The 23356-nt window shown below is 46.4% G+C and overlaps 1 protein-coding gene across 13 annotated transcripts in view; it reads left to right on the plus strand.

The window, feature by feature from the left end:
- Positions 1–23356, plus strand: part of Tanc1 (tetratricopeptide repeat, ankyrin repeat and coiled-coil containing 1) — a 223565-nt gene that overhangs the window by 188842 nt on the left and 11367 nt on the right. For all 13 annotated transcript variants that reach the window (XM_040294346.2, XM_040294339.2, XM_040294344.2 and 10 more), the window contains 4 exons: positions 3292–3528; positions 5468–5650; positions 7896–7974; positions 23075–23208. In XM_040294346.2, coding sequence (XP_040150280.2) covers positions 3292–3528; positions 5468–5650; positions 7896–7974; positions 23075–23208 — 633 coding nt within the window. The remainder of the gene's footprint in view (positions 1–3291; positions 3529–5467; positions 5651–7895; positions 7975–23074; positions 23209–23356) is intronic.

A 23356-nucleotide genomic window follows, 5' to 3' on the forward strand; every position in this document is an offset into this window, starting at 1 on the left:
GTGTTGCCCAGTTTGGCCTCAAACTTGCAATCCTCCTGTCTCACCCTCCTGAATAGGAAACTAATCTCCATGTTTCAGTTGAAGAAACTGCAATTTAGGGCAGTTGGTAGCATTCTGTGGGTCACACAGCTGGCAGGGACCTGATGCAATCCCATACCATGTCTGCAGAGGCCTTTATCACTTGTGTGTTTACAGCCCTGACTGCCAACTCAAATCACTTGGGAGCTCTGGGTGGCAGAACCTTCACCACAGTTAAGTCAGAATCTCTCAGGTGGGGCACAGGTGTTGGAAACTTTCAAGCTCCCAGATGGCTTCCATGTGCAGCAGGGTTAAGAGCCGTGGGTTTAAGATCAACAGACTTGTAGGAGATTAAGCCGTAAAAAGACCCACAGCATTGCTCCAACAAAGGGGGATGCATTGATGAGGAACCTCTTCAGGAAAGCTCCACCCCTAAGTGTATACCTTCCAGGACCCGAGTATTGAAAATACACCTTCCAACACTTTTAACAAAGAGAACCTGTTAGGTAGAAAGGGGTGGGAGCTGAAGCACAGAGAGGACGAGTCATTTAATAAGTCACACAGCAAGCTGAAGCATATGGGTGAGAATTCAGACCATTCAATCCATCATTTTTTTTCTTCTCATAGACCCACAGGTATCAGGAAGGGATGGGGTTGATGGGGAGAGGACAGGATAACAAGCTGGCATAGTCATCCAGGGAATTCACAAATGACTCCTGTCTGTCCGTGGTTGTCCTTAAGTCACTTATTTCTATGCATGTATATCTTCTGTTTGCCTCTTGCTCTGAACTTGTTTCCTAGGCCTTGATAAAATCCCCAAATATTCCTTTTCTTTCCATTCCAATCATAGTCATTGAAAGGGAAATCACTTTTAAAGACTATACTTTTATTTGGCACTTGAGATTTTGAACTGGGCTTGAGTCTGGTGGTGTTTTTAAGAGTGAACCTGTATAGATCTGTAGCAGGAATGAATGAAATCGTTTGCCTGTGTGTCACCTTAAATGTGTGTTAGGGCAGGAACACTTTTCTGATGTCCCTGTTTTCTGCCTTCCTGTCCATAAGTTATGGTTGATAGCAGGAGAGTGGAGCCTGGGTTGGTGCTGACCAGGTCTAGCTAGTTGGTGGTATGTCTGATGGGGTGGGGGTGGGGGTTGCCAGGTAGCCGGATGGCTCTGCAGGGCCTCCTCATTATGTTTGTGGCCTCTCCTTCCCTGTGTGTTATTAATGGTCCCAGTGAAGTGAAGGACCTGACTCCTGGGCCACCTCTGTCTTCAGAGGGGCTTGTGTTCCTGTCTTCTTTTCTGTGCACTGGTGACCAGTGTGTGGTGCAGTGAGTCAGCTAAGCCAGAGAACCGTGTGCCAAGGGATGGAGAGGGCCTGGAGGCATGTGGTGAAAATATTCTCAACAGGCTGGGGACTGCTCTCTGGAGTCCTGGTGTGGAGCAGAGACCCACAGGAAGTGACCCTTGGGCACCATGTCTATAGAACAAACCTTCCAGTCAGAGGGAGGAGGCCAGAAGCCCTGAGAATAGGACCTGCTTGGCGTTGTTATGGCTTCGGTTTCAGGACCAGGCGACCCCAGGAAGGGAAGTGAGAGGAAGTGAGAAGCCTGGATCATGGGAAGGTCGAGCTTCAACAGCAAGTAAGACATCTTCAGATGTTGGGCTGCCATGGTGTGCTGTGGCCTCACCACCTGAGAGCATCACCTCCCATACCTAACAGCGTGACCACCTGTCAGCTACTCCAGTGGACAGGCATCACCCGAATACACTGAATTCTATATGCCTGTCATTTTCCTGTGTCTTTTAATGATCCCCACGTGTCTCTAGTCAAATCTATGACGTGGTCTCTGTGGTTCTCACAGCTGACGGACAGCCCCGAGGACCTGCCAGGGTTTGGCAGAGAGAGTGATGGATGCAGGTCCCCTGAAGGGAAGTGTTAAGGAAACGTACCAGGCATCTGAATAGGCATTGAAAGAGCCACTCCCCACCCCTACCCTGACCCCTCGGAGATCTAGAGATGGGAAGGAGACATTAGTATAGCTGAAATTTGCCTGTGTTCAATGAGATTTGTTGAGTTTAGTGGGCGGTGGCACATCTGTTGTTAGTAGAAGCAACAGGTGACTTCAGCCATATCACACTGCTGACAATCCCAAGGGCATGTGAACACATCTGTACATTAGTATTTTCTTCTAGAAACACATCCTTTAAAGAAAGGGGAGTGTATTTTCTTTGGGCTTTATCTCACTGTTAACAGAAATTTCAGTTTTCTCTTGGAGATGAAATAATATTTTTATTTAAATTAAACATTGTTTTTTTTTAGTGTGGTTCCCAAACCAACAGTATTAACATGACCTGGGAACTCATCAAAAATATGCCACCGAGACCTCCTGAATTGGAAATCCAGAGGACAGGGGATGGGGTGTCTGAGACTTCATGTTTTTTTAATTTTTATTTTCACTTATGATAAACACACATGATAGAAATTTACCAACTTAGCCATTTTTAAGTGTACAATATATTCACATTGTTGTGCAATAAAAAATCTCTGGAGGGGGCTGGGGCTGCAGCTCAGTGGCTGAGTGCTTGCCTAGCACATGTAAGGCACTGGGTTCAATCCTTAGCACCATATTTTTAAAAAAATAACATAAAGGCAGACTGTCCATCTATAACTTCAAAAATATTTTTTAATTAAAAAAATAAATCTCTGGAGCTTTTCATCTTGTAAAACTCTGTATCCATTAACCCCTCTTCCACTTCCTGTTGCTGCATTTGACTACTATAGGGACTTCATAAGTAGTATCCTTCATCTGCCTTATTTAAGTTCTAATATCTTTAAAGCACATGTCAGGATTTTCTTTTTAAGACTGAATAACATTCCATTTTATGCACATATTGCGTTTTCTTTATCTGTTCATCTATTGGTGTGCAGTGGGGTTGCTTCTACCTCTCTGACTCTAAATGATGCCGAAGTAAACATGGTGTGTAAATCTTTCTTTGAGATCCTGCGTGTGGTTGTTTGGGGTGTATACTCAAAAGTGGGATTGCTGGATCATACAGTAGTTCTATTTTCAATCTTTTTGAGGAACCGTGAGACAATTCCCACTGTGTCTACATTGGTTTCATTCCCACCAGTGAGAATATGTGTTATTCACATGTCCCCCTGGCTGATACTTTGCTTACTCAAGTTTGAGGTCCACTAGATTATGATGAAATGTCATTGAGATTAACTTGTATGTGAGAATTAATCTTATTGGGGGACACCATCCAACAGGTGAGCCGGCTCCTGATTTTGGGAGGGGCCAACGTGAACTACAGGACAGAAGTGTTAAATAATGCCCCCATCCTGTGCGTCCAGTCTCACCTGGGCCACGAGGAAGTTGTTACTCTGCTCCTGGAATTTGGGGCCTGCCTGGACGGGATGTCAGAGAACGGCATGACTGCACTCTGCTATGCAGCAGCTGCTGGCCACATGAAGCTGGTGTGTCTGCTGACCAAGAAGGGGGCACGGGTAAGCAGCAGTCTTCCCTGCTCTGGGACAGCCAGGGCATGGGGTGGGTGGGAAATATCTGCATATTGTGGTTTGAACTGTTACTAACTAGGCCAGTCTCCCTTTGTTTGTGTATTGTCCAATCTCAATGAATGCATAATCCTCAGCATAAATGGAGGGGCTAGACTACAGGTGTTGCCAGTTTATAATTGTTGCTTGGTGTAGAGCAGCCTTGGGGGAGAGGTGGGCCATGTGCTGGCTTCTGAGTTGTTTTTCTGCTTAATGCTGCCCCAAAGGGAGGTCTCAGGGAGAATCCTGACCACCAGCCATGTGAGTAGGGCCATCCTTTATGAATCCTGCAGTGTTTTCCTAGAACTTGGTAGCATTTAACATGGCACCACAGTGGGCTGCAAAGATTTTAAATGTTTGCCTTTTATTACACCCTCTTATCCCATTTTATGTTGTGTCTTTTTAAAACAATTGCGTGAGTTCTGTAGATCTTAGAAGCCACGTGCTTGAGCTGCCGGGAGTCACCATCTCTCTCTTTGCCCACTAGGATACTGGGCAGGTTACTGAACCCATGCGTCCCAGGCTTCCCATCTGTCAAATGGGAATCACAGTAGCATCTCCCACATTGCTGCTGTGTGAGCACTAAATCAGCCTATTGCCAGTAATATGAAAAAATTATATTATTAGCCAAGTTCCTTCAAAACTATCAGTGTTGATAGATTAAATGAAAAGTACATGGAGTTCCCAGTAAACTCCCTCTAGCTTTATTATAAACATTTCATTAGCAGATATATCTTTTGAATACTAACAGATAAACCACTCATGATTGTTTTTGCATTTTTATTTAATTAGGATATTTAAAGTTCAACATCAGTACCAAAATACCCTCAAAATATTAGGTTTATAGTAACTATGGAAGCCTTTTTTCTCTCTTGCTCTCAAAAATCCGACACTTGGGGGCTGGAGAATTGGCTCAGAGGTAGTGTGCTTGCCTAGCATGCGTAAGGCCCCAAGTTTAATCCCCAGCACCACACACACACACACACAAATTTGGATCATCTGAATTTTAGCTCCTAGAAGAAGGGATATGTCTCTGGAGGCTTTGCTATGAGTGCCTCACTGCTTTGTGGTCTGCACCTTCATTCCAGGATTCAGATATCCCTTAGCTTTATTCAAAGGCCAGCAGGTGGAAGCCAGTGGACATGTCGGTGGCTCTTGCAGAGCCTCTGAGTGCATGTGCAGCACTCCTCAGAGTTTGCAAGCATGATGGGACTGGGCCCTGGCTCCTCCTCAGCCCCCAGACTCCCTGGGTACAGAAGGGCAGTGGACTTTTGCCTCCTCTGGGCCTCCGTAGGTGTGTACTGCTCACACACTCACCCTTTCTGGCCAGTGGCCTCTTCTGACTTTATGCACCACCCCACTACCCCTTTTACATGCCAGTATGTCCAGAGTTTCCAGCCTACACAGACTCCCTTTGGCCTTCCTCCTTCAGAGCTGCAGTGGCAAGATCCCTCCCTTTCTCTGGCTTCTCTGGTTCAGTGACCGAAGACCTGTTCTCCCCCACCAATTGCAGCTCCCTGTGCCAGCCTGAGAGCGCCCAACTGGGCACTCAGTTGGGAAGCCAAGGGTTTTGTCTGAGGTTTTGGTCTGAGTCCTTCTATGTGTAACCAAGAGAATGTGGAGCTCTGTGCAGTGTACCAGGGAAATGTTTAGATAAGGAGGGGATCTTGTGATTGCCAGTCCTACAAGGGGAACCCGAGGCCCAGATCTTTGCTTTCATTACCATGCAGGAAATCAGACAAAGATTCAGTGCTGTCCAGAAAGACATGTTAGAATGTGAACCTGGGTCTGTTTGGAGTTTACTGGAGCCTGCACACAGCCTCTGGTGGACGTGGGTTCTCAGAGGAAAGGGAATGCTCATCTGTGCCCTTCCCCAACTCCTGCCCCCCAGGTGGACCACTTGGATAAGAAAGGCCAGTGTGCACTCGTCCACAGCGCGCTGCGGGGCCATGGTGACATTCTCCGGTATCTGCTGACCTGTGAGTGGTCAGCAGGTCCTTCCCAGCCCGCCCTGAGGAAGAGCCAAGCCCTGCAGCAGGCACTGACAGCAGCTGCCAGCATGGGCCACAGTGCGGTGAGTGAGGCTATGCTTCCTTCCTGGGAAGTGAGAAGCCATAGCCCAGTGGGTCAGTTGCTTTGGCTAATGGGTACCGTTCACATTGTGAGCCTGTGACACATTGAAGGAAAGAGAAAAAAGAGAATTTTGAGAAGTAGCCTTTGACCACGTGTAAAGGCTTCTCTTGGATCACATCCTTCCTCAGTCCCATCAGCTGTGACTGGGACAGCTGGGTTGGTTCTTCCCGTGCAAGGCCTCTCTCAATGATCTCGGCTCTTCCTCCTGTTTCTTTCTTCCCTGTTCTACTTTTACCCTTTTGCCCTGCTGTTTTACATTTTTTCCCTTTAATTCATTCTTTTATCTTTGTAATCTTTTAAAAATAATCCCATGGAATCCTAGTTCTAAAATCATTCTTGAGTATTTGAGGGATTTTCAAAAATAGAACTTTAATGCTTTGGAAGCACATAAATAAGAATGCTTGTCATTCAAGCTCCTCCACTGAAGGAGAGCTTCACAGCTGCTAAGTCGAGCACTTATTTCTGGTAGATACAGTATTCCTCATTTTGAAGACTTAATTGTCATCTCCTGATCTGTGTCTTAGCTCAGTCTTTGAATTTAATAAACATTTTACTCACGCTCTTCCTTGTTTTTCTCACTCTGTTATCTTCAGGCAATTAGAGGTGCCAGTAATTGGTAAAATTCTTTCCCCAAAATGGCTTAAAGTAAATTCGAGTGCCAAGCTGGCTGACTGACATTTGGCACTTAAACACAAGGGCAGACACACACACAAGCCTGTACTGCTGGCTGGCTAATTCGGGGCATTGAAAACACATGCATAAATATACAGAGAGAGTGTTAAATGCACATATCTGAAAATGTAGGTATTTTTCCTTTCTCAATGGTTCCCTAAACCTGTGTGTGTCTAAAATGTGAAAAATCAGCATTTGGGGTCCCAGGAACACCAAATGTAGATTTGGCTCTCGTCTCAACTTATGTTCATCCCTCATTTTTAAGCAGACTGGGAAGAATGTGAGCAAAACCTCCCTCAGCACACCAGTAACCATACCATGGAAAGAAGCAGGATTTATTCACCAAATACTTAAAAGGTGTAACAGTTTCCTAATGCTGTCATGACAATGGCCACCAACTTGGTGGCTAAAACCAATACATGCTTACTCTTAGAGTTCTGGAGGCCAAAGTTCTAAAGTTAAGGTGTGAGCAGGCCACCATTCCTTCTGAAGGCCAGTCTGTTTCCTGGCTTTCCTAGATTCTTGAAGCCACCTTTGTTCCTTATCTTAAAGCCCTGTCCTCCACCCTTAGAATATGTCACTTTAACTGTAGCTCTGTTGTCCTTCTGCTCCTTTCTCTGACTTGGATTGTATCTGTCATCTTCCTCTGAGGACTGTTGTGGTCACATCAGATACGATAGAAAGTACACCGTATACCCTGATAATTCAGGATCATCAGCCCATTTCAAGATTGGTTATCACATCTGCAATTTTGCCATGTAAGGGAACATTTGCTAGTTCCTGGGATTTGGTTGTTACTCGGCCTAGTAAGAACGTATGAATTTGGAGGCTGGAAGATGGCTTTGACTTGTTTTCTGTTGCTCAAGGTGAATGTTGGCACTGATCCAGGGCATGGATATATCCATCTCCCTGAGAGCCAGCTCTCCTGCCTCCATTCCATATTGTGACCTGACTTGCTCTTTGACCTGAAGATGTCTCAAAGGGAAAAGAATAATGCTGCCAAGTAGAGAAATCATTTGGACAATACTTGAAAAATTTTTGTTGTTGAGAAAAAAATATATATATGTAGTGTGTGTGTGTGTGTGTGTGTGTGTGTGTGTGTGTGTGTGTGTAATATATAAAATCTTGCCTGGTTTTCCTTCCTTCCTTAAAAAAAATGGATCCACCATCTTCTGGTGATTTATGCAGAAACTGCACTTTATGTGATCTGCCGTGTCCTTTGTTGATTAGGCTGGCATATTTGGGTCATGTTGGAATTCATTAGAATTCTGAGTACCTAGTAATTCTGAACAATGTTGATGAAATTCACTGAGATTTTTTTTTTAATTCTTCTCCAAGTGAAAGTGTGAATAGCATATGAATTATGCTTGAAAACAGTTTTCATTATATTTTCTCTCCTTGTGCAGCATGAGATAATAATGGTTAAAAAACAACATTCTCTCCTTTGATATGTGGGATATAATAAGCACCTATTGCCATGAGAACTCATTAAGTCACCTTGCCACTTCTGACAGGTGGTCCAGTGCTTGCTGGGAATGGAAGAGGAACATGAAATAGAAGTCAATGGCACCGACACGTTGTGGGGAGAAACAGGTAATTAGGCTTCCACTGCATGTAGTCTGGGGCAACTTGCTTGATGTTTTAGCCCCCATTGTGGCCTAATTGTCTTAAAGATGACTTGTGATGTATGTAGTCCTATTTTTATTTTATCACGAGGCATTTGAAGTTTAAAGCTTTTAAACTTTCCAAATGGTAGTAAAACTTCGCTAGAAGCATATAAAATTTGAATCATTTTCAATTAGAGTAGGAGTTATCATGCATCTGAGGAATGTCAGATGGAAATACCTAAATAAGGCATCTGGTCTGCCAGGTCTTCACTTGTCCTGACCACCTGATCTTCCTGGGACTTGTGCAGAATGAGCCAGGCAGGCACGTCCACCCTCATTTTCAGGTGAATCAAAGGTGGCTCATTAGGAAGGGCTGGGGCCTGCCCTGCCTTGTAAAATGCGGGTGGAACTCAGGCTCCATGCACCTACCTAAAATACTAAACAGAACTGATAAGTCAGTTTCTATTGGTCTGGGATGTGTGTTTAACTACAATGGGGAAATGCCACAAGAAAGAGTACATTTTAGTGAAGAGTGAAATTCTGATGAATGAAGATAATGCTGGTTGCAACTTTCTATTTGACCGAATATGAAATATTTAGAAATGTAAAACTTTAGATTATGAATTATTTTTTAGTGAATATAGCTGGGGTGTTGAATGTGCATTTCCAGGCTGAGTTCTGTGTGTATACATGGTGTGTGATTTCCATTTCTCTTGCACAGATTTGTTTCCAAATGCTTCTAAATTACTTCCTAACAAGCCAGATGGTGGTGTGGAGAGATTATTAGCTAACTCACACTTAAGAGAAGCCTCAGAGATTTTCCTGGTGGGAGTGCAGTCCTGCCCTTGAGAGTCCCATGGCCCCCTCCAGGGTTGTGGCCATCGGCCTGGCTTCCCATTGCTCATCTGGGATTGAAGGAGGAGCAGGCACAGCCTGGGTTGCAGAGAAAGCACAGGACTCCAGATGGTGTGGACTATGCAGAGTGCCAAAAGTGTGCAGACTGCAATATTGCCACTTCCTCTTTATGGAGTTCTTCACCATACTTTTAAATTGTCCTTTGGCAAAAGAAAAGTTTCCATCAAATTCCACACTGTGTCAGCAGAGTAGCCAAGTGGAGAACAGGACTTTACTGATGGCCAGAAAGTTGGAATCCCCCACCCTTTCATTGCCTAGTTGAGCACCTTGGGACAGGTGTCTCTGTCAAACGAGGTAGATCTCACCTGCCATTTAGGAGAGAGGCAACTAGTAAGTGAGGTAAAGCAATCTCACCAGAAGGTACCTGATGATGTCAGCCTAAAGAGCACTGGCCCCTAGACCCTCTGATTCCTGGGGTCTAGGGAGAGCCCAGCATCCTGAATTATTTGAAGTGATTCATCCACCAAGAAAAACAACTGCTGCACAGAGCTGTCTGGAGTGGTGACACAGTGTGACACCTGTGAAAGATGGCCATAGTGACAGAGAATCACCACATCCTTAGTTCACAGGGGAATCTCCAACCTTTAGTGTTCAAAATGATTTTTTTTTTCCTGGAAGAATAATCCTGAGGACTGACTTTGAGGGCTATGTGTGGGCTTTTCTTTCTCTTTGATCAGTCCTGAATTTCAGTGTCTTCTCCCTCAAGATTCTGCCAGTAGGTTGCTGGCCAAGGAGACATGTGAGACTGCAGACTTCCCCCTAATCTTCTTTATTTTAACAACACACATTTATTATCTCAGTCTCTGTAAGTCTGAAGTCTGGGCACAGCATGGCTGGGTTCTCTGCTTCAGGTTCTTACCAGCTTACAGCGTTGACTTGGGCTGTGTTCTCATCAGAGACTCCATGCACTGAGGTCCTTGGCAGGATTCATCTCCTGGCCATTGTCCCACAGGTCTCAGTTAAAAAAAAAAAAATACAGAATAGTTCAGCCTGTCTTTCAAAGCCTCATGTATGGCCTTCGAGGGCTAGGAAACACTTCCAGTTTCCTTATCAGACATCAGGTGAATTTCATCAGTCAAGAGGATTTATTTGTTTTGTTTTTGTTAGAGTGATGGGGATTGAACCCAGGGCTGCAAGCATGCTAGGCAAGTGGCTATCACTGGACCTCATCCTCAACCCAGCCAAGAGTTGTTTTTTAGTTTTGAAAGCCCTAAACTTTAAGCTGAGGTTGGGCATGGTGGCTCACACTGTAATCCCAGCAACTTGGGAGATTGAGGCAGGAGAATTGCAAGTTCAAGGCCACCCTGGGCAACTTAGCCAAACCCTGTCTCAAAATAAAAATGAAGAGCTGGAGATGTAGCTCAGTGGTAAAGCATTCCTAAATTCAATTCCCTGTACTTAAAAAAAAAAAAAAAAAAAAGCTAAGGCAACATAAGGGGCTGGGCTATAGCTCAGTGGCAGAGCACTTGCCTAGAAAGTGTGAGCCACTGGGTTTCATCCTCAGCACCACATAAAAATGAAACAAATAAAAGCATGCTGGCCATCTACAACTATAAAAAAAGAAAAGGCAACATAAACACCATTTTCCAGGCTTGGACTTCAGGTCTATAACCATCCACCCCCCCTTCTCCCTGTGTTTTTCTGCGGGTTATCTTTCACTCATGTTCCTTCAAAAGTGACCAACACTTGTCTGCCTCAAAACCCTCCTCCTTTCTAGATCTGTACTTATCAGGGGGCTACCTTGAAATCTTGCAGCAGAAGTTTTAGATGAGAAAACATCTATAAATATGGAGCTTTATGTGAACTTAGATTCCTCACTGTCTAGAAGTTGAGATCTGTGTTTGTGATTTGGCAAGATAGGGTCCATGTTACTTCACCCCCAAACATTGGGGAGAGATCAGATGAGAGAGGCTCACAGGCAGCCTGTGGGGAACAGGAGCCGTGTTAGTGATCATATGCATGAATGGGTCACACAGCCCTAATTGTCACCAAGCCAAATAGAAGCAGCAGCCCTGGTGGCTCCCCAGTCTGTGTGGGATGCGCTGCAGGAGCCCTTAGAAGTGAAGCCAATTGTTTGGTTGGTGGTTTCATTTGGGATTCTCTCCTGGATCCTCTCAATGGTGCTTTGTGTCCAGTATACTCTAGACTAGCCCTTGTCTGTTGTTAGCCACAGCATAGGGTTAGGATCCCGAAAGTGAGTCCTACCTAGGGTGTGGGAAGCTGATGGAACAACTGGAAGCTTTGTGTGGATAATGCAGTTATTATTATTCCTGGAACCCTCATATACATTTATTCAAGTCTGTTCAGTGCAGATTTAGTTATGAACAGCTTGGTCTTGAGATGCTGGCTCTTGGGGTGACAAGGCAGAGCCTCCCGTCTCTCTGACCCACCAGCCTGTCTGTGGAGGGTGTTGTTTTCTGTGCAGTGCTATCAACCTGTGCCAAGCACAGCTACCTGCCTGTCTCTTTTGCTCAGTCCTGGTAGGGCTGCCTCTCCCTGCCACCACGCTTCTCCACTCTCCTCCCAGGAGAGACTCTTGGGGCCCCATTGCTGAAGTGTGGTGTCCCTGTTGCTGATGGGAAGCACTGGGCTCTCCACAGAAGTGATGACAGCCGCCAGCCAGTGGGGAGGGAACATGGGCCAGTGTGAGGCCACTGATCACTCAGGCCAGGGGGAGGGGTGGTTGAGAGCAGGGACAGTCCTATGTCTTAGTGCCCTGAGGTTCTCATCACTGGAAGCGCCTGAGCCATCTCCTATCTTAGGTTCAAAGAGATGAGAAAATGTGTAATAGAGTTTGAGACATTCATCCAAAGTGGGAAGTGTGTAGTCTCAGGTTTATTGCAATAAACCCATAGCTTTTAGAAAACTCGCAGACTATCTCTACGGATTTTAGAGAGCACAGGGCTTCACTTAGGAAAGCTTTCCTTTGCACCAGTGTCTGGGGCCATTTGCTTCTTGCCTATTTCCTGTCTAGAGACCAGCCCTTCAAAATCAGATCTGTAGTTCCTGCATCTCCCCAGCCCTCCTCCTCCACTTCTTCAGTGGCGATCAGGAAGGAAGGGGCCAGGCAGAGGAACACTCGGAGCAGCTGCACCTGACTGACCTGCCTCACGGCTGCCCAGGCCCTTGGCTGTCTGCCGCTCACAGATTGTGTCAGACGATGGCTCGGTAGTTTCTGGGCAGCCTGAAACCCAGCACGAGCCCCTCGGATGCTTGGGTTATCTCTGTCTTGAGCATTCCACAGCCATGACAAGTCAGTCCTGGCTCCCACGATGTCCCGGCTAAATTGAGTTACTGTTTCCATGTCCATGTTTGATGTGAATCAGTCCAAACAGAAATGACCAGAGATGCTTAGCTGGTGACCTCATGCTGTGGGAATTGCCAGAGGAACTCTGTTTTCAAACTCCAGTCTGCTCTCAAGTGTGAGAGACTGCTGTGGCCAGAGCCTCCTGCTCTGAACAGAAGGGAATGGAGGCCCTTCTGTCCAGGTCTGCTCTTGTGGGTGCAAACGTACTGATCCTGTCAGTGAGGCTTCCACAGGTGTCTCCTGCCACTCCCTTTGCAGTTCCCTTCCCAGGACTTACTAACAAATCCCATGATGCTTTTTTGATAAGAGACTATTTCCCCCAAATTGTGGGCTTCATGAGGGCAGAAGTCCCTCCCTTCTCCCCCCCACCCCCACCCCCGTTTCTCTTTCTGTCTTTTACCTGGTCACTCCTCATGTGACGGCCTGGTGTGGCATTGCCAGAAGGATCTCTGTGTACTGAAGGAGATGCTGTCTGTCTCTTCTGTCATGGTCACCACTAGACACATGTGGAAACTGACTACTTGAGGAGCGACTTGCACAATTGCATCTTTGTCTTATTTTAGCGTAATTTATTTAAATTTAAATATCTATTGATAACTATTGGCCACTAAATTGGACTGTGCTTTTCTATTGCAGGGCTTGTCATATAGGTGTAGAGAAGTAGGCAAGTAGATTTAAAGAAAAGCTATGTTGTTTTTCGGACAGGGCAGTGTTCATTATGTAGAATTATTTAGGGGGAATACTTGTTGTCAGAGGCAGGAAGAGTAAGGAGCCTGGTGGCTCTTAAGGACCCACTGACCTCATTTCTTTGTGTTGTAGCACAGTCATGTCCTGCTGGATTCCAGGATGGCTCAGATGGTCTTGTCTGTGCCAAGGGCTCAGATGGCTGCTGGACTGACCACCACCTGGCATGGTGTGAGCATGACTGATGGGACAAGGTGGCTCATGCCAGCCCCATTTTTGTGTCTGTGACATCTCCCTCTCTGCCATGCCCTCATGCTGTCCTCCAGCAGCCACCCCACCCTGTCACAGTCACCCCTCCGAGGTCCGTCTCACTGCTTCCTGGCTGGTCTTCCAGTAGGCCCAGGGCCCTGGGCTTAGAGTGTAAGACCTGACTGCCCCTGAGGGCTAAGTCAGCGCTATTTTAATTGGTGAATACTTTCCAAAGGGGCTTAGACATTGTAAATAATCAGTTCTTACTGCCAAAGCTATTAAAGATACTTCATTTGCCTTTATTCCTAGGAAGAGCTGTTCTCTCCACTGTAGGCTGACTGCAGAACACGCCCCTATTTACCAGTGTCTTGAGGCAGTGGAGGGCAGCAGGAACCCAGTTAGCAGGTGGGGTCCCCAGCCCAGCCTCTTCCCCACACTGGGTCGGGAAGCTTGGCAGCATTGCTTTATGCTTTGTGACTGAAGTTTCCCCTCGTCTACTGGAACCATTTACTTTTCCATTCCAGGGCTTCTGGACTCTGGTCCCAGGTGTACTAGGCTGTGTGTGGCCGGGCTCACCCCAGGCCGTCCCAGGATGCAGGAATGGGGGGGGGGTCTTATTGGTTTAAAAATTATTTCTTTTTTATTTAAATGTTACCTTTGTTTTTTGAAGAAAGAAGGGAGCTGTTTTTGTTAAGAATTTAAAGTACATTTTAAATTTACTGAGTAGGTTTTTATGGTGCTTACACATACAGGTTTGAAGATCCCTATCTAAATGCTTGGTGGTTCATATTTAGAAGTTTTTCAGATTTTGGAATACTTGCATGGATTTTACTGGTTGAGCATCCCTGATCCCAAAATCCAAAATCTGAGTACTGCATAATCAAAAATTTTTTGAGCATCATGTTGCTACGCAAAATGTTTCAGGTTTTGGATTTTGGGATTAGCAATGCTCAGCCTGTACACATACCTCTCGGGGCAGAAGAAAAGAGTTGTCCCATTGTTTGCTGGGACCTGTGGAGAATTCTAGCTCTTGGCCCATGCATTTAGTCACAGCGACCCAGGAGACTGAGGCAGGAGGATCACAAGTTTGAGGCTCACCTGGGCAACTTAATGAGACCCTGTCTCAATATTTTTAAAAAGGGCTGGGGGTGTAGCTCAGAGGTAGAGTGCTGCCGGGTTCAATCCCCAGTATCACCACTGTGCCTCCCCCAATGTAAGAGGGATGGACTTCTGAATGCATCCAGTGGAGAAGAGCTGAGTGACTTGCCTGAACTCAAGGACATTAGATTTTTTTTGGAGCCTGAGCATCTCACCAGTACTGGTTTTGAAATCCCTATCAAGGCCTGTCTTCCTTCCCAGTGCTGGTTTAAAGAAGGTGCAATAAGATTCTTGGGTGTGGAAACCCTGTCAGAAAAGGTAGAACTTCTTGACTGTCCTTGGCATAAAAGCATGAAAAGGGGGCAACCCAGGATCCTAGTGGATGTAGCAGAGGGGCTCGCCCAGGGAAAATTCACAAGTTTTGGATATTCTCTCTTCTCCCCTGCCTCCATCCCACTGCACCCCACCCCATCGTCTTTTTTTGAGACCTGTTATAAAATTGAGTAAACTGATTTTGTGAAAATGCCCTGGTTTTTTTCCTGGCTCCTCACGGGGTATCCTGAACATAATTGTGACCTGCTTGGCCCTTGTGGAGAGAAGAACACCCAAAGCACTGGACCTGCCTTCAGAAACTCGGACCTATCAGAGGCATGAACACACCTCAGCACCCTTAGAAGTGACAGCTGTTTGAAGCTGCAACCTTCTAACAGATTTTTAGTACAAAATCTATGAAATATGATTTATATTGTCCATGTTTTGGGAAATTGTTTTTAAATTGAGTTTGTTATTTAGAGCACATGTTATCTCTCAGAGGATAGGAAGAGGTTACTTGAGGTGACACATATACAAATAGGAAATAATAAAATTGAGTCTGGACTGGGCCAGCAACAAATCAGATGGCACCTCATGGTGTCATCCTGTGTGCCCTCAAGTTGAGCTGTGTTCTGGCCTTGCTGTGCCAGGTGACAAGTGTTGGAGGGAACATGATCATTGTAGACTGTTCCTATTGTCCTTTGAGAAAGCAAAAACATTTTCTGGAACTTTCCTTCTAAACAGCATTCATAGGCAGCTGTTTGATGAGTTGCATGTGTTTAAATATTTCCTGGAGACAACAGTGTAGGAGTTGTGAACTCAGATGCCAGCCAGATGCCCAGCTGCTGTGTGACCTTAGACAAGTTGCTGGGCTTTTCTGAGCCTCTCCCCTGTCATCTATAATAGATAACAATAGTACTTGCCTCATAGAACTTGATTGTGCAGTAAATGAACTTGTGAATGCACAGGACCATGAAGCATCACATAGGTAGTACTTTACAAATGCCATAGTGTATTGTTAAAATGTTAGTTTTGATTAGGAGCATGGCTCCTGGTTGATTCAACTGCCCAGGTTAAAGTGCTGACTCTGCCACTGATTCTCTTTTTTGACTAGGGCAAAGGTGTAACCCTGACCCAACTTTTTTACCTCAGCTAATTAGACATAAGAGGAACATCTCATTCACTGTGTTCTTGGGATCACATGAGAATTCACCCATGGTAGTTTGTACAGTGCTCACCAGTGGTATATGTTCAGTAAATTTTATATAAGGCCAGGGATGTGATAAGTTGATTGATATGAGTCAATCCATATCTATCTATTTATCTATCGCTCGCTCTCGCTCTCTTTGTCTCTCTCTCTGTCTCTCTCTGTCCGTGTCCGTCCCCCCCCCCCCCCCCCCCCCCCCCCCCCCCCCCGTCGAGACAGGATCTCCTTAACTCCTTAACTTTCCCAGGCTGAATTCAAATTTGTGATCCTACTGCCTGAGCCTCTTGAGTTACTCCAATTACAGGCATGCACCACCATGCCCTGGATTATTGTTATATTTATAATTTATTCTGCTATACCTTTGGTCTTGGTAGAGTATTGAAGTGGATATTTAAATGATAAAATCATATAGTTACTCTGCAATTACTTAAGGAAGATGAAGTCATAGGTGAATGAGAAAGAATTTGATGACATGTATGAAGTCCTGTTTAGTGGCCACTGCACATTTTTTAAAGGTTTTTTTTTCAGAGGTTCATGTTTGACCTTAGTCCAAGCCCAGAGACTGACAGCATGTTTTTACAGTAGAAGCTAAAACATGGTCAGGGTGTTCTGTTCCCCAGATTTCGTTTCTGCCTCTCCTAGTTTTAGTCTTTCAGAGAGCTTTATAGGAATGGGGGTCTGGGACCACATCTGAGCATAATGGTAGACTGCACCTTTTATCTATTCCTCAGAATTGCTGCCTTGGCTATGGCTAGTCCTGCTCTTCGGGGCCTGGCCTGGCCTGGCCTGAGGGCACCCGGGCTCTCCTGGAAGAATTTGCCAAGTGGAGAACAGCAAGGAAGGTGTTATGAAGACTTGTTAGATTCAGAAAGCTTTGGGCCATGCTGGCTTCCCATTCATAACACATCGGAGCACAGAGCCCTCCCAGAGACGCTCGTGAGGCAGGAGTATCGGAGCTTAGCTGCAGAGTCCAGTGCTTGGGGGGCTTGTCTGCTGATGCAAGTGCAGGTTTTTCACTAAGAACAATCTTTATTTTCATTTCGTCCTCTAAATTGTTGGGGATTAAATCAAATACCTGCCTGAGCTTTGTAGAGGGAAAGAATTTATAGGCCTTGGAAAGCATGTTCTCTCTAGTGGAAACCTTCCCCTCCCTCACAGAAGGAATGCCTAGCAGAGCGAGCCAGGAGAGTTCACTTCTGGAAAGCCTGCTCCTAGAAGATGGGGCAGGTGTATTGTCTTGCCTTGAGGAGAGGAATGCTTTCAGTTGGAAGCCACAGGAGCCAGCCTCAGTGTGACAGCCAGTTCCAAGTGGCAGGGCAGCAGAACACAGGCCATCATCAGCCTCTAGGTACATCAGCTTCTTAAGATGGCAGGTGAAGAGTTGGAGATGACTTTCATTCCCAGGGTTAAAAAATAATCGTAAGATTCCTGATTATATTTTACTTTTTAGACAAAATAACAGAAATTTCCAACATTTCATGCATGCTGTTTGCTTGGGTTCCTTTTCTTTTAAAGTGTATGTGTGTGTGTGAGGGGGTGTCCATCAAGCTTGCAATTGAGGGTCTATATCACATCTAATGATTTTCACCTTAACCATGATTAGATGATATTTCTGAGAACCCTGCTACTTACTACTAATATTGGCATTTTTTTTCATTTTTCACTCATGTTTATAAAAGATAGGAAAGGCCAGTATAACAGGAAATAAATCATACAAATGAACACAAATATACAAAGAAAACTGGTCCATTATCACCCTCTTGGTCAGCAGGGAGTGGTTCAGGTGCAAGCCATTTGTTCATGTGCTCAGTTCTGGCTTTGGAGGACAGTTTGGTTTTTGGTGTGAAATATACAAAGAACAGTTATTTGCCAACAGGGAGCAGCCTCTCATGCAGAGTTTAGATGTTAAAATGGGTCCACAGCAAATGAGAGGAATAATGATCTGTCCTATGCCTGGGTGGCACATCCCTGTGTGTTTGAGTGACAAGTCTGCTACAGTGTATTTTGAGCAGCCCTGTTGATGGAATGACTATGTTCCCAGCAAGTTGACAGCTGAGTTTTTGTAAATCAAATCTTTGCCCAGAGAACTTTAATATGTAAAAGATTCCTGCAAGTATCCGTTTTATGGTACAAAGAACTATTTCTCACTGATGTTTTCCATAAGTTTAGATGGCTGAGTGTCAATCAGGTTTTTCTTAAAATGAACATCTGCTGTGACAAAACTAATCATACTTTGAAGATAGTATTGCTGAGGTGAAATTTTTCAGGATTGTCAGAAAACCGTATGTGCTTTCTCAGGGATTTAATTACATAAATGCTGTCCTGTTAGGGATTTTGCAAATAAAAAGAACTCGTGTCCAATTTCAGTCCTAAAAGGTGCCACATATTTGCATTGATTTTAGAGCTTCCATTTCATACCGGGTCCTTTCTTCAACTTGGCATTTTTCTGGCCAGAAGGCCAGGCATTGCCCAGGCAGGGTTCTCTCTTCCTCCTCCCAGGGTCCCCTCCCCTTTTCATCAGGTCAGGCAGAGTGCACTGACCCTCCCTAGAGTTGGGGTCAGCCCAGGGACTGGCCTCTCAGCAGAATGTTTGGAATTCCTGAGCGGGGTTCTGCCCTGACTTCCTTTGCTTAAGCTTATGGCTGAGTGTTCTTCAGTTTCCCTTGTTTCCGAATATGGCATCCTGAAGTCTATAGGGCTGCTGAAACTGGAGATGCACCCTAGACTCGGGGGCTTGCAGTGATGGGCTAAAAATACTCTCACTAGAAAAAGGGAAGTCCAGGCCATCTTCTGTAAACTGGCGCCTCATTGGGAACTGGTGCATAGAATGTGGTCTGTTTTAAGCCTGAGCATAGTGGGCCTGCACGGAGAGGTTCTTAATGCCCTGCTGAGAAATCTAGCCACCAGACACACAGCATGTCGGGCCACAGGGAAAGGAGGCTGTGGAATCCAGTGCAGTCGCCACCCCACATCCTCTTGTCAGCTGCTCCCACTGGGGTTTCTCTGCCGCCTCTGTAAAGCACCCAGCCCATTTTTAGTGCTGGATATCATTTCTGATAAGCTGCTGTTGCAGACATTTTGCAGCAGCTGCAAAAGAAGTCCTGATTTAAAGGCCTGTTTCTAACAGGGCTGAGGCTTGTTTACCAGGGCGAGGCTGCTTCAGTCTCATCAATGGCGGCCCCACTCTTACTCTTTCCATGGAGTCCTGCACGTGCCCCGGCCCTGTCTCTGCCTGCAGTGCTCGGCGTCTGTGTGTGCAGGCTCTCCTGTGCGTCTGTGTCTGCCTTTGATGCATTTCTTCTCCATGTCAGTGATAACCAGTCATTGTGTTCAGCTGGGGTCTGTGTCCTTGGTGTCTGAACAAAGATTTGAGCAAGACACATACAAAGTACAGATTATTGAAGGTGGAAGTGAAAATGGCACTCCGTAAGGTAGAGCAGAGTGGGCCAAGCAAGGGAGAGAGGCTCAAGGCCCAGTGTCTGGAAGTTAGTGTGTTATATGCTGAGCTGGGAGATGTTCTTTTCCCTATATGGACCTGATTAAAGACCTTGCCCTGTTTGCCCTCATTGGTTATCTTATACCTGATTAGAATGTTCACCAATTTCCCCCCACTGGTGACTTTAAAAAGCCTAATTAGGTGCTGAGGGTGTAGCTTAGTGGTGGAGCACTTGCCTAGCACGTGTGAGGTACTGGATTCGATCCTCAGCACCACATAAAAATAAATAAATAAAATAAAGCATTGTGTTCATCCACAACTAAAAATATTTAAAAAAAAAAACAACCCTAATTTAGAATATTACCCATTTTACACTCATTGGTCATTTTAAAATGGTGGGAATTATGGTGCTAAGTCCTCAGGGGTGGGAATTGTCATGGTAATGAGATTTATCCTAAACAGGGACATGACTGGTTTCCCTGTCTTGTCCTCCAGAGGTATCCTTATACCCTGCCTCCGCCATCTTGGTGTCCTGAATTCCTGCCTAATAAAGGGAGCAGAGGGTCCCCCAGGTGGACGAAGGTTGCCAGGGAACAGCTGGCCCAGGTGGTGGCTCAACACCCAGACCTTCCGTCCCACTTGCCACTCTCAGGGCACATGTCCACATCAATCCAGTATAGGGGAAGGAATAACTTTCCCCCTACCCTTCAGAGTGCCTCGCTGAGCACCATGTAAGACAGATTTAGAGGAGGAAAACACTTGGAGTTTAATAACACGAAGCTCGGGTACATGGAAGAGAGGTGAGTACATCTCATGGAGGTGGCTTGGACTTGAGGTTAACTACCTCTGTCCTCTAAGCCCAGGTGAGGGTGTGCAGAGAGCAGGTGTGGAGATGTGCCAGGCAAGCTCAGGCAGCAAGAGCAAGGTCTGCGAGGCAGCTCCTCGGGTGGCGTGGGTCTCCAGTGCTGTGGTTGTCCTGCTCTTCAAGGGATGCGAGGAGGCACCCTTTCTTGGGGAGAGTTCTGTGGCGAGGTAAACTTCCCTTACAAAACTGTAACTTTGTTTTCAGAACTTCTGCCTCTGTAGCTTCTCAAAATAATCAGTACAAAATAACCCTTCTGCTGAAGAGGCAGATTTGGGGGTGGCATATTCTGATCGTCTGCAATTTGGAAGTTCCCCGAGCCCCACATTATGATGAATCCTGAACACCAGGGTCATCATGGCAGGAGCAGGCTGAGACAGGGTTATGCAGCAGGGCCGGCTGGCTGGCTTAGGCTCATCGAATGGACAGGATTGCCTCGGCCACTGGCTTCATGTGTGGGAAACCCCACCTCTGCTGCAGCGCATCCATATAGGAAGCTGACATAAATGTCACTCTGACATTCTATTAATTCAAGTTTTCTAAGTTTGAATGTCTGCTCCATAGGGACAGTGGGCCTGTTCACATGACACAAATAGGAAGTGGCCCCAGTGATCCAGATCAGCTGCACTGTCCACTTCCTTCTTTCCCGTTGTGGTTGCACCATCTTGGAAAAAGTCCACATCCCTCCAGATCAGTGGTACAGATGGCAACTGTGGCTAAAAATGGCTTCTCTTAAAGTTGTAAGAAATTCTTTGACTAGACAGATGACAGGAGATGCATTATTATAGAGACTACTCAATAACAAGTTACAGTGGTCCCGGGTGTTAATGTGCTGGGCAGCCTCGGGGTGTTGAAATTTAGCAACAGCAGATGTGGTGTAGAGTATTGCATTTATGAGACATTTTTAAATAGTTAAGATGCATTTAAAGTGTGAAATTAGAATTAAACATTTGCTGAACCTTTGGACTCTTCATAAATCTGATCTGGTTCAACCCCATAGCTGTACAAACAAGAAAGCTGAACCCCAGAGACCTCAAGGACTTGTCAAGATCGCACACAGCAAATGGGACTAGCCACATTTTCAGGCCTCTTGTCCTGTGTTACATCCTTAACCCTTGGACTCCAGAGCGGAGGAGTCTTCTCATGTTCTGGGCACCTTGGTGTGCTCTACTAGTCTATAGTTTAGATAGGAACTGTCCTTTGAAAGCTCCTTTGTGAATGCAGGGGTGTTCAGAGGTGAAATGATTGGGTTGTGAGAGCTGTAACCTGATCAGGCCAGTCCTTGAATGGGCTGCCTGGGTGGTAACTGTAGGCAGGTGGGTCGCTGGGGCAACCCTAGAAGGGTGCATCTTCCCAGCGCACACACACCCCACCCCTGCTTCCTGGTTGCCTTAAATGGAGCTGCTTCCCTCCACTCTGCCCTCCTGCCCTGCCATGAAGGGCCTCACCATGGCCCCGGGACTGTGTGCTATGCAAGGACACTTGGATCTTTGACTTGTTTCCCAGAGCTGTCTCCTGCCTTCACTCCCACCAGGCCCAAATGAGCATTCCTGCCATTCCACACCCCCTTCTCAGTAGATGATCTTGGGCCCTTTCCACGAATCCACAGGAATCGGGGCTTTGCCTTCAGAGTAGGGCCTATCCCTGTTTTCTTGTTTTCAACCTGAGAGGTCTAGCTCGCTCACTCTCTCTCTCTTTTTTTTTAAATATTTATTTTTTAGTTGTAGTTGGACATGATGATCTTCATTTTATTTTATTTTATGTGGTGCTGAGGATCAAACCCAGGGCCTCGCACATGCTAGGTGAGCACTCTACCGCTGAGTTACAATCCCAGCCCCTACACACTCTCTTTTCTTAAAAAAAATATTTATTTAATAGTTGTGGTTGGACACAATACCTTTATTTCATTCACTTATTTTTTATGTGGTGTTGAGGATCGAACCCAGGGTCTCAGGCGTGGGAGACGAGCACTCTACCACTGAACCACAACCCGAGCCCCTAGCTCACTCTCTTATGGAAGCTGGGAGTGATAGGTTCGAGGTTGCACCAGGACTGGAGCCCCAGTGCCGTGCTTGGCTAAGATTAGCACCTTCCTCCCCCGCACGCCTGCTCCTCCTGAGGAGCATCCCTCCTATGCCCTTAGCCTGGTCCTGTCCTCTTGCACCATGAACAGCCCTGGCCTGGGATTGTCCCTGCTGCCTGCTGTTGCCCTTTACTCGAGGGGGTGACCATCACTGCTGGGAGGTCCTGAGAACCCAACTTTGTTCTTTCCCTTCCTGCCATTTCTGTTGCGTTAGACCTGTCCTTCGGATGGCAGAACCTGCACCCACAGCCTCCACGATCCAATCCCATTTTTCTCTTTTGACTTGACTTGTTAAAGTTATGCCAAGCTCCATCAGAGCAGGAGTGATGTGATACGCTTGTGACTGCCTAAGGAGATCAGTTTTGTTGGGTAACATTTGACTTGAGGAGGAGAGGCCAGGCTGGACCACACTACCATGTTTGTGATGTACTGTATTCTGGTTATTTCTTGCTGTGAAAAAAACAAAAACAAAACTTGGTGGCTCCTGAATCTACAGTTGGGGTGGGGCCTGGTGGAGCTGGGGAGGGCAGCCCCCACACCCTCTAAGCCGGTTGACTTTGCCAGCGACCCCTCCCAGGGAGGCTCCTGTGTATGGCCGGCAGCCTGGTGCTGGCCGTGCGCTGGGAGCTCACCCACTACACAACACACTGCTTCTCTCCATGGCTCTCAGCACAGGGCTGCTTGGGCTTCCTGAAAGCAGGACATCTGGTTCCAAGAGTGAGTGTCCCAAGGAAGTGTAATTTACCTGCTTCTTCTTGGGCCCCAGGCACTGGCACCGTGTCACTCTGGCTGTGTCCCACTGATCACAGCTATCACAGCCCACCCAAGTTCAAGGGCAGAGAGTACCTGGAGGAGAACACATATCAAAGAATCTGGGGCCCCCTCTGGTCCACACTGCTAACAGCCTCCCCTCACTCCTTGGCTTTCTTGTAGCGCTGACTGCAGCCGCCGGAAGAGGGAAGCTGGAGGTCTGTGAGCTGCTGTTGGAGCGTGGAGCTGCCGTATCTCGGACGAACAGGAGAGGGGTCCCTCCTTTGTTTTGTGCAGCACGCCAGGGGCATTGGCAGGTACCACAGTGAGCCTCTGGATGCTTCAGAAACAATGAGCAGGAATGGGGTTTGCTATGGGGACTCATGCCACCTGTCCCCCTACCCCCAGTATGTCCCATCCTTGGCCTCTGCCCGTGTCCTCAGGGCTGCTGGATAGAAGCACACA

This window comes from Ictidomys tridecemlineatus, chromosome 7 (assembly GCF_052094955.1).
Source record: "Ictidomys tridecemlineatus isolate mIctTri1 chromosome 7, mIctTri1.hap1, whole genome shotgun sequence".
Classification (NCBI taxonomy): domain Eukaryota; kingdom Metazoa; phylum Chordata; class Mammalia; order Rodentia; family Sciuridae; genus Ictidomys; species Ictidomys tridecemlineatus.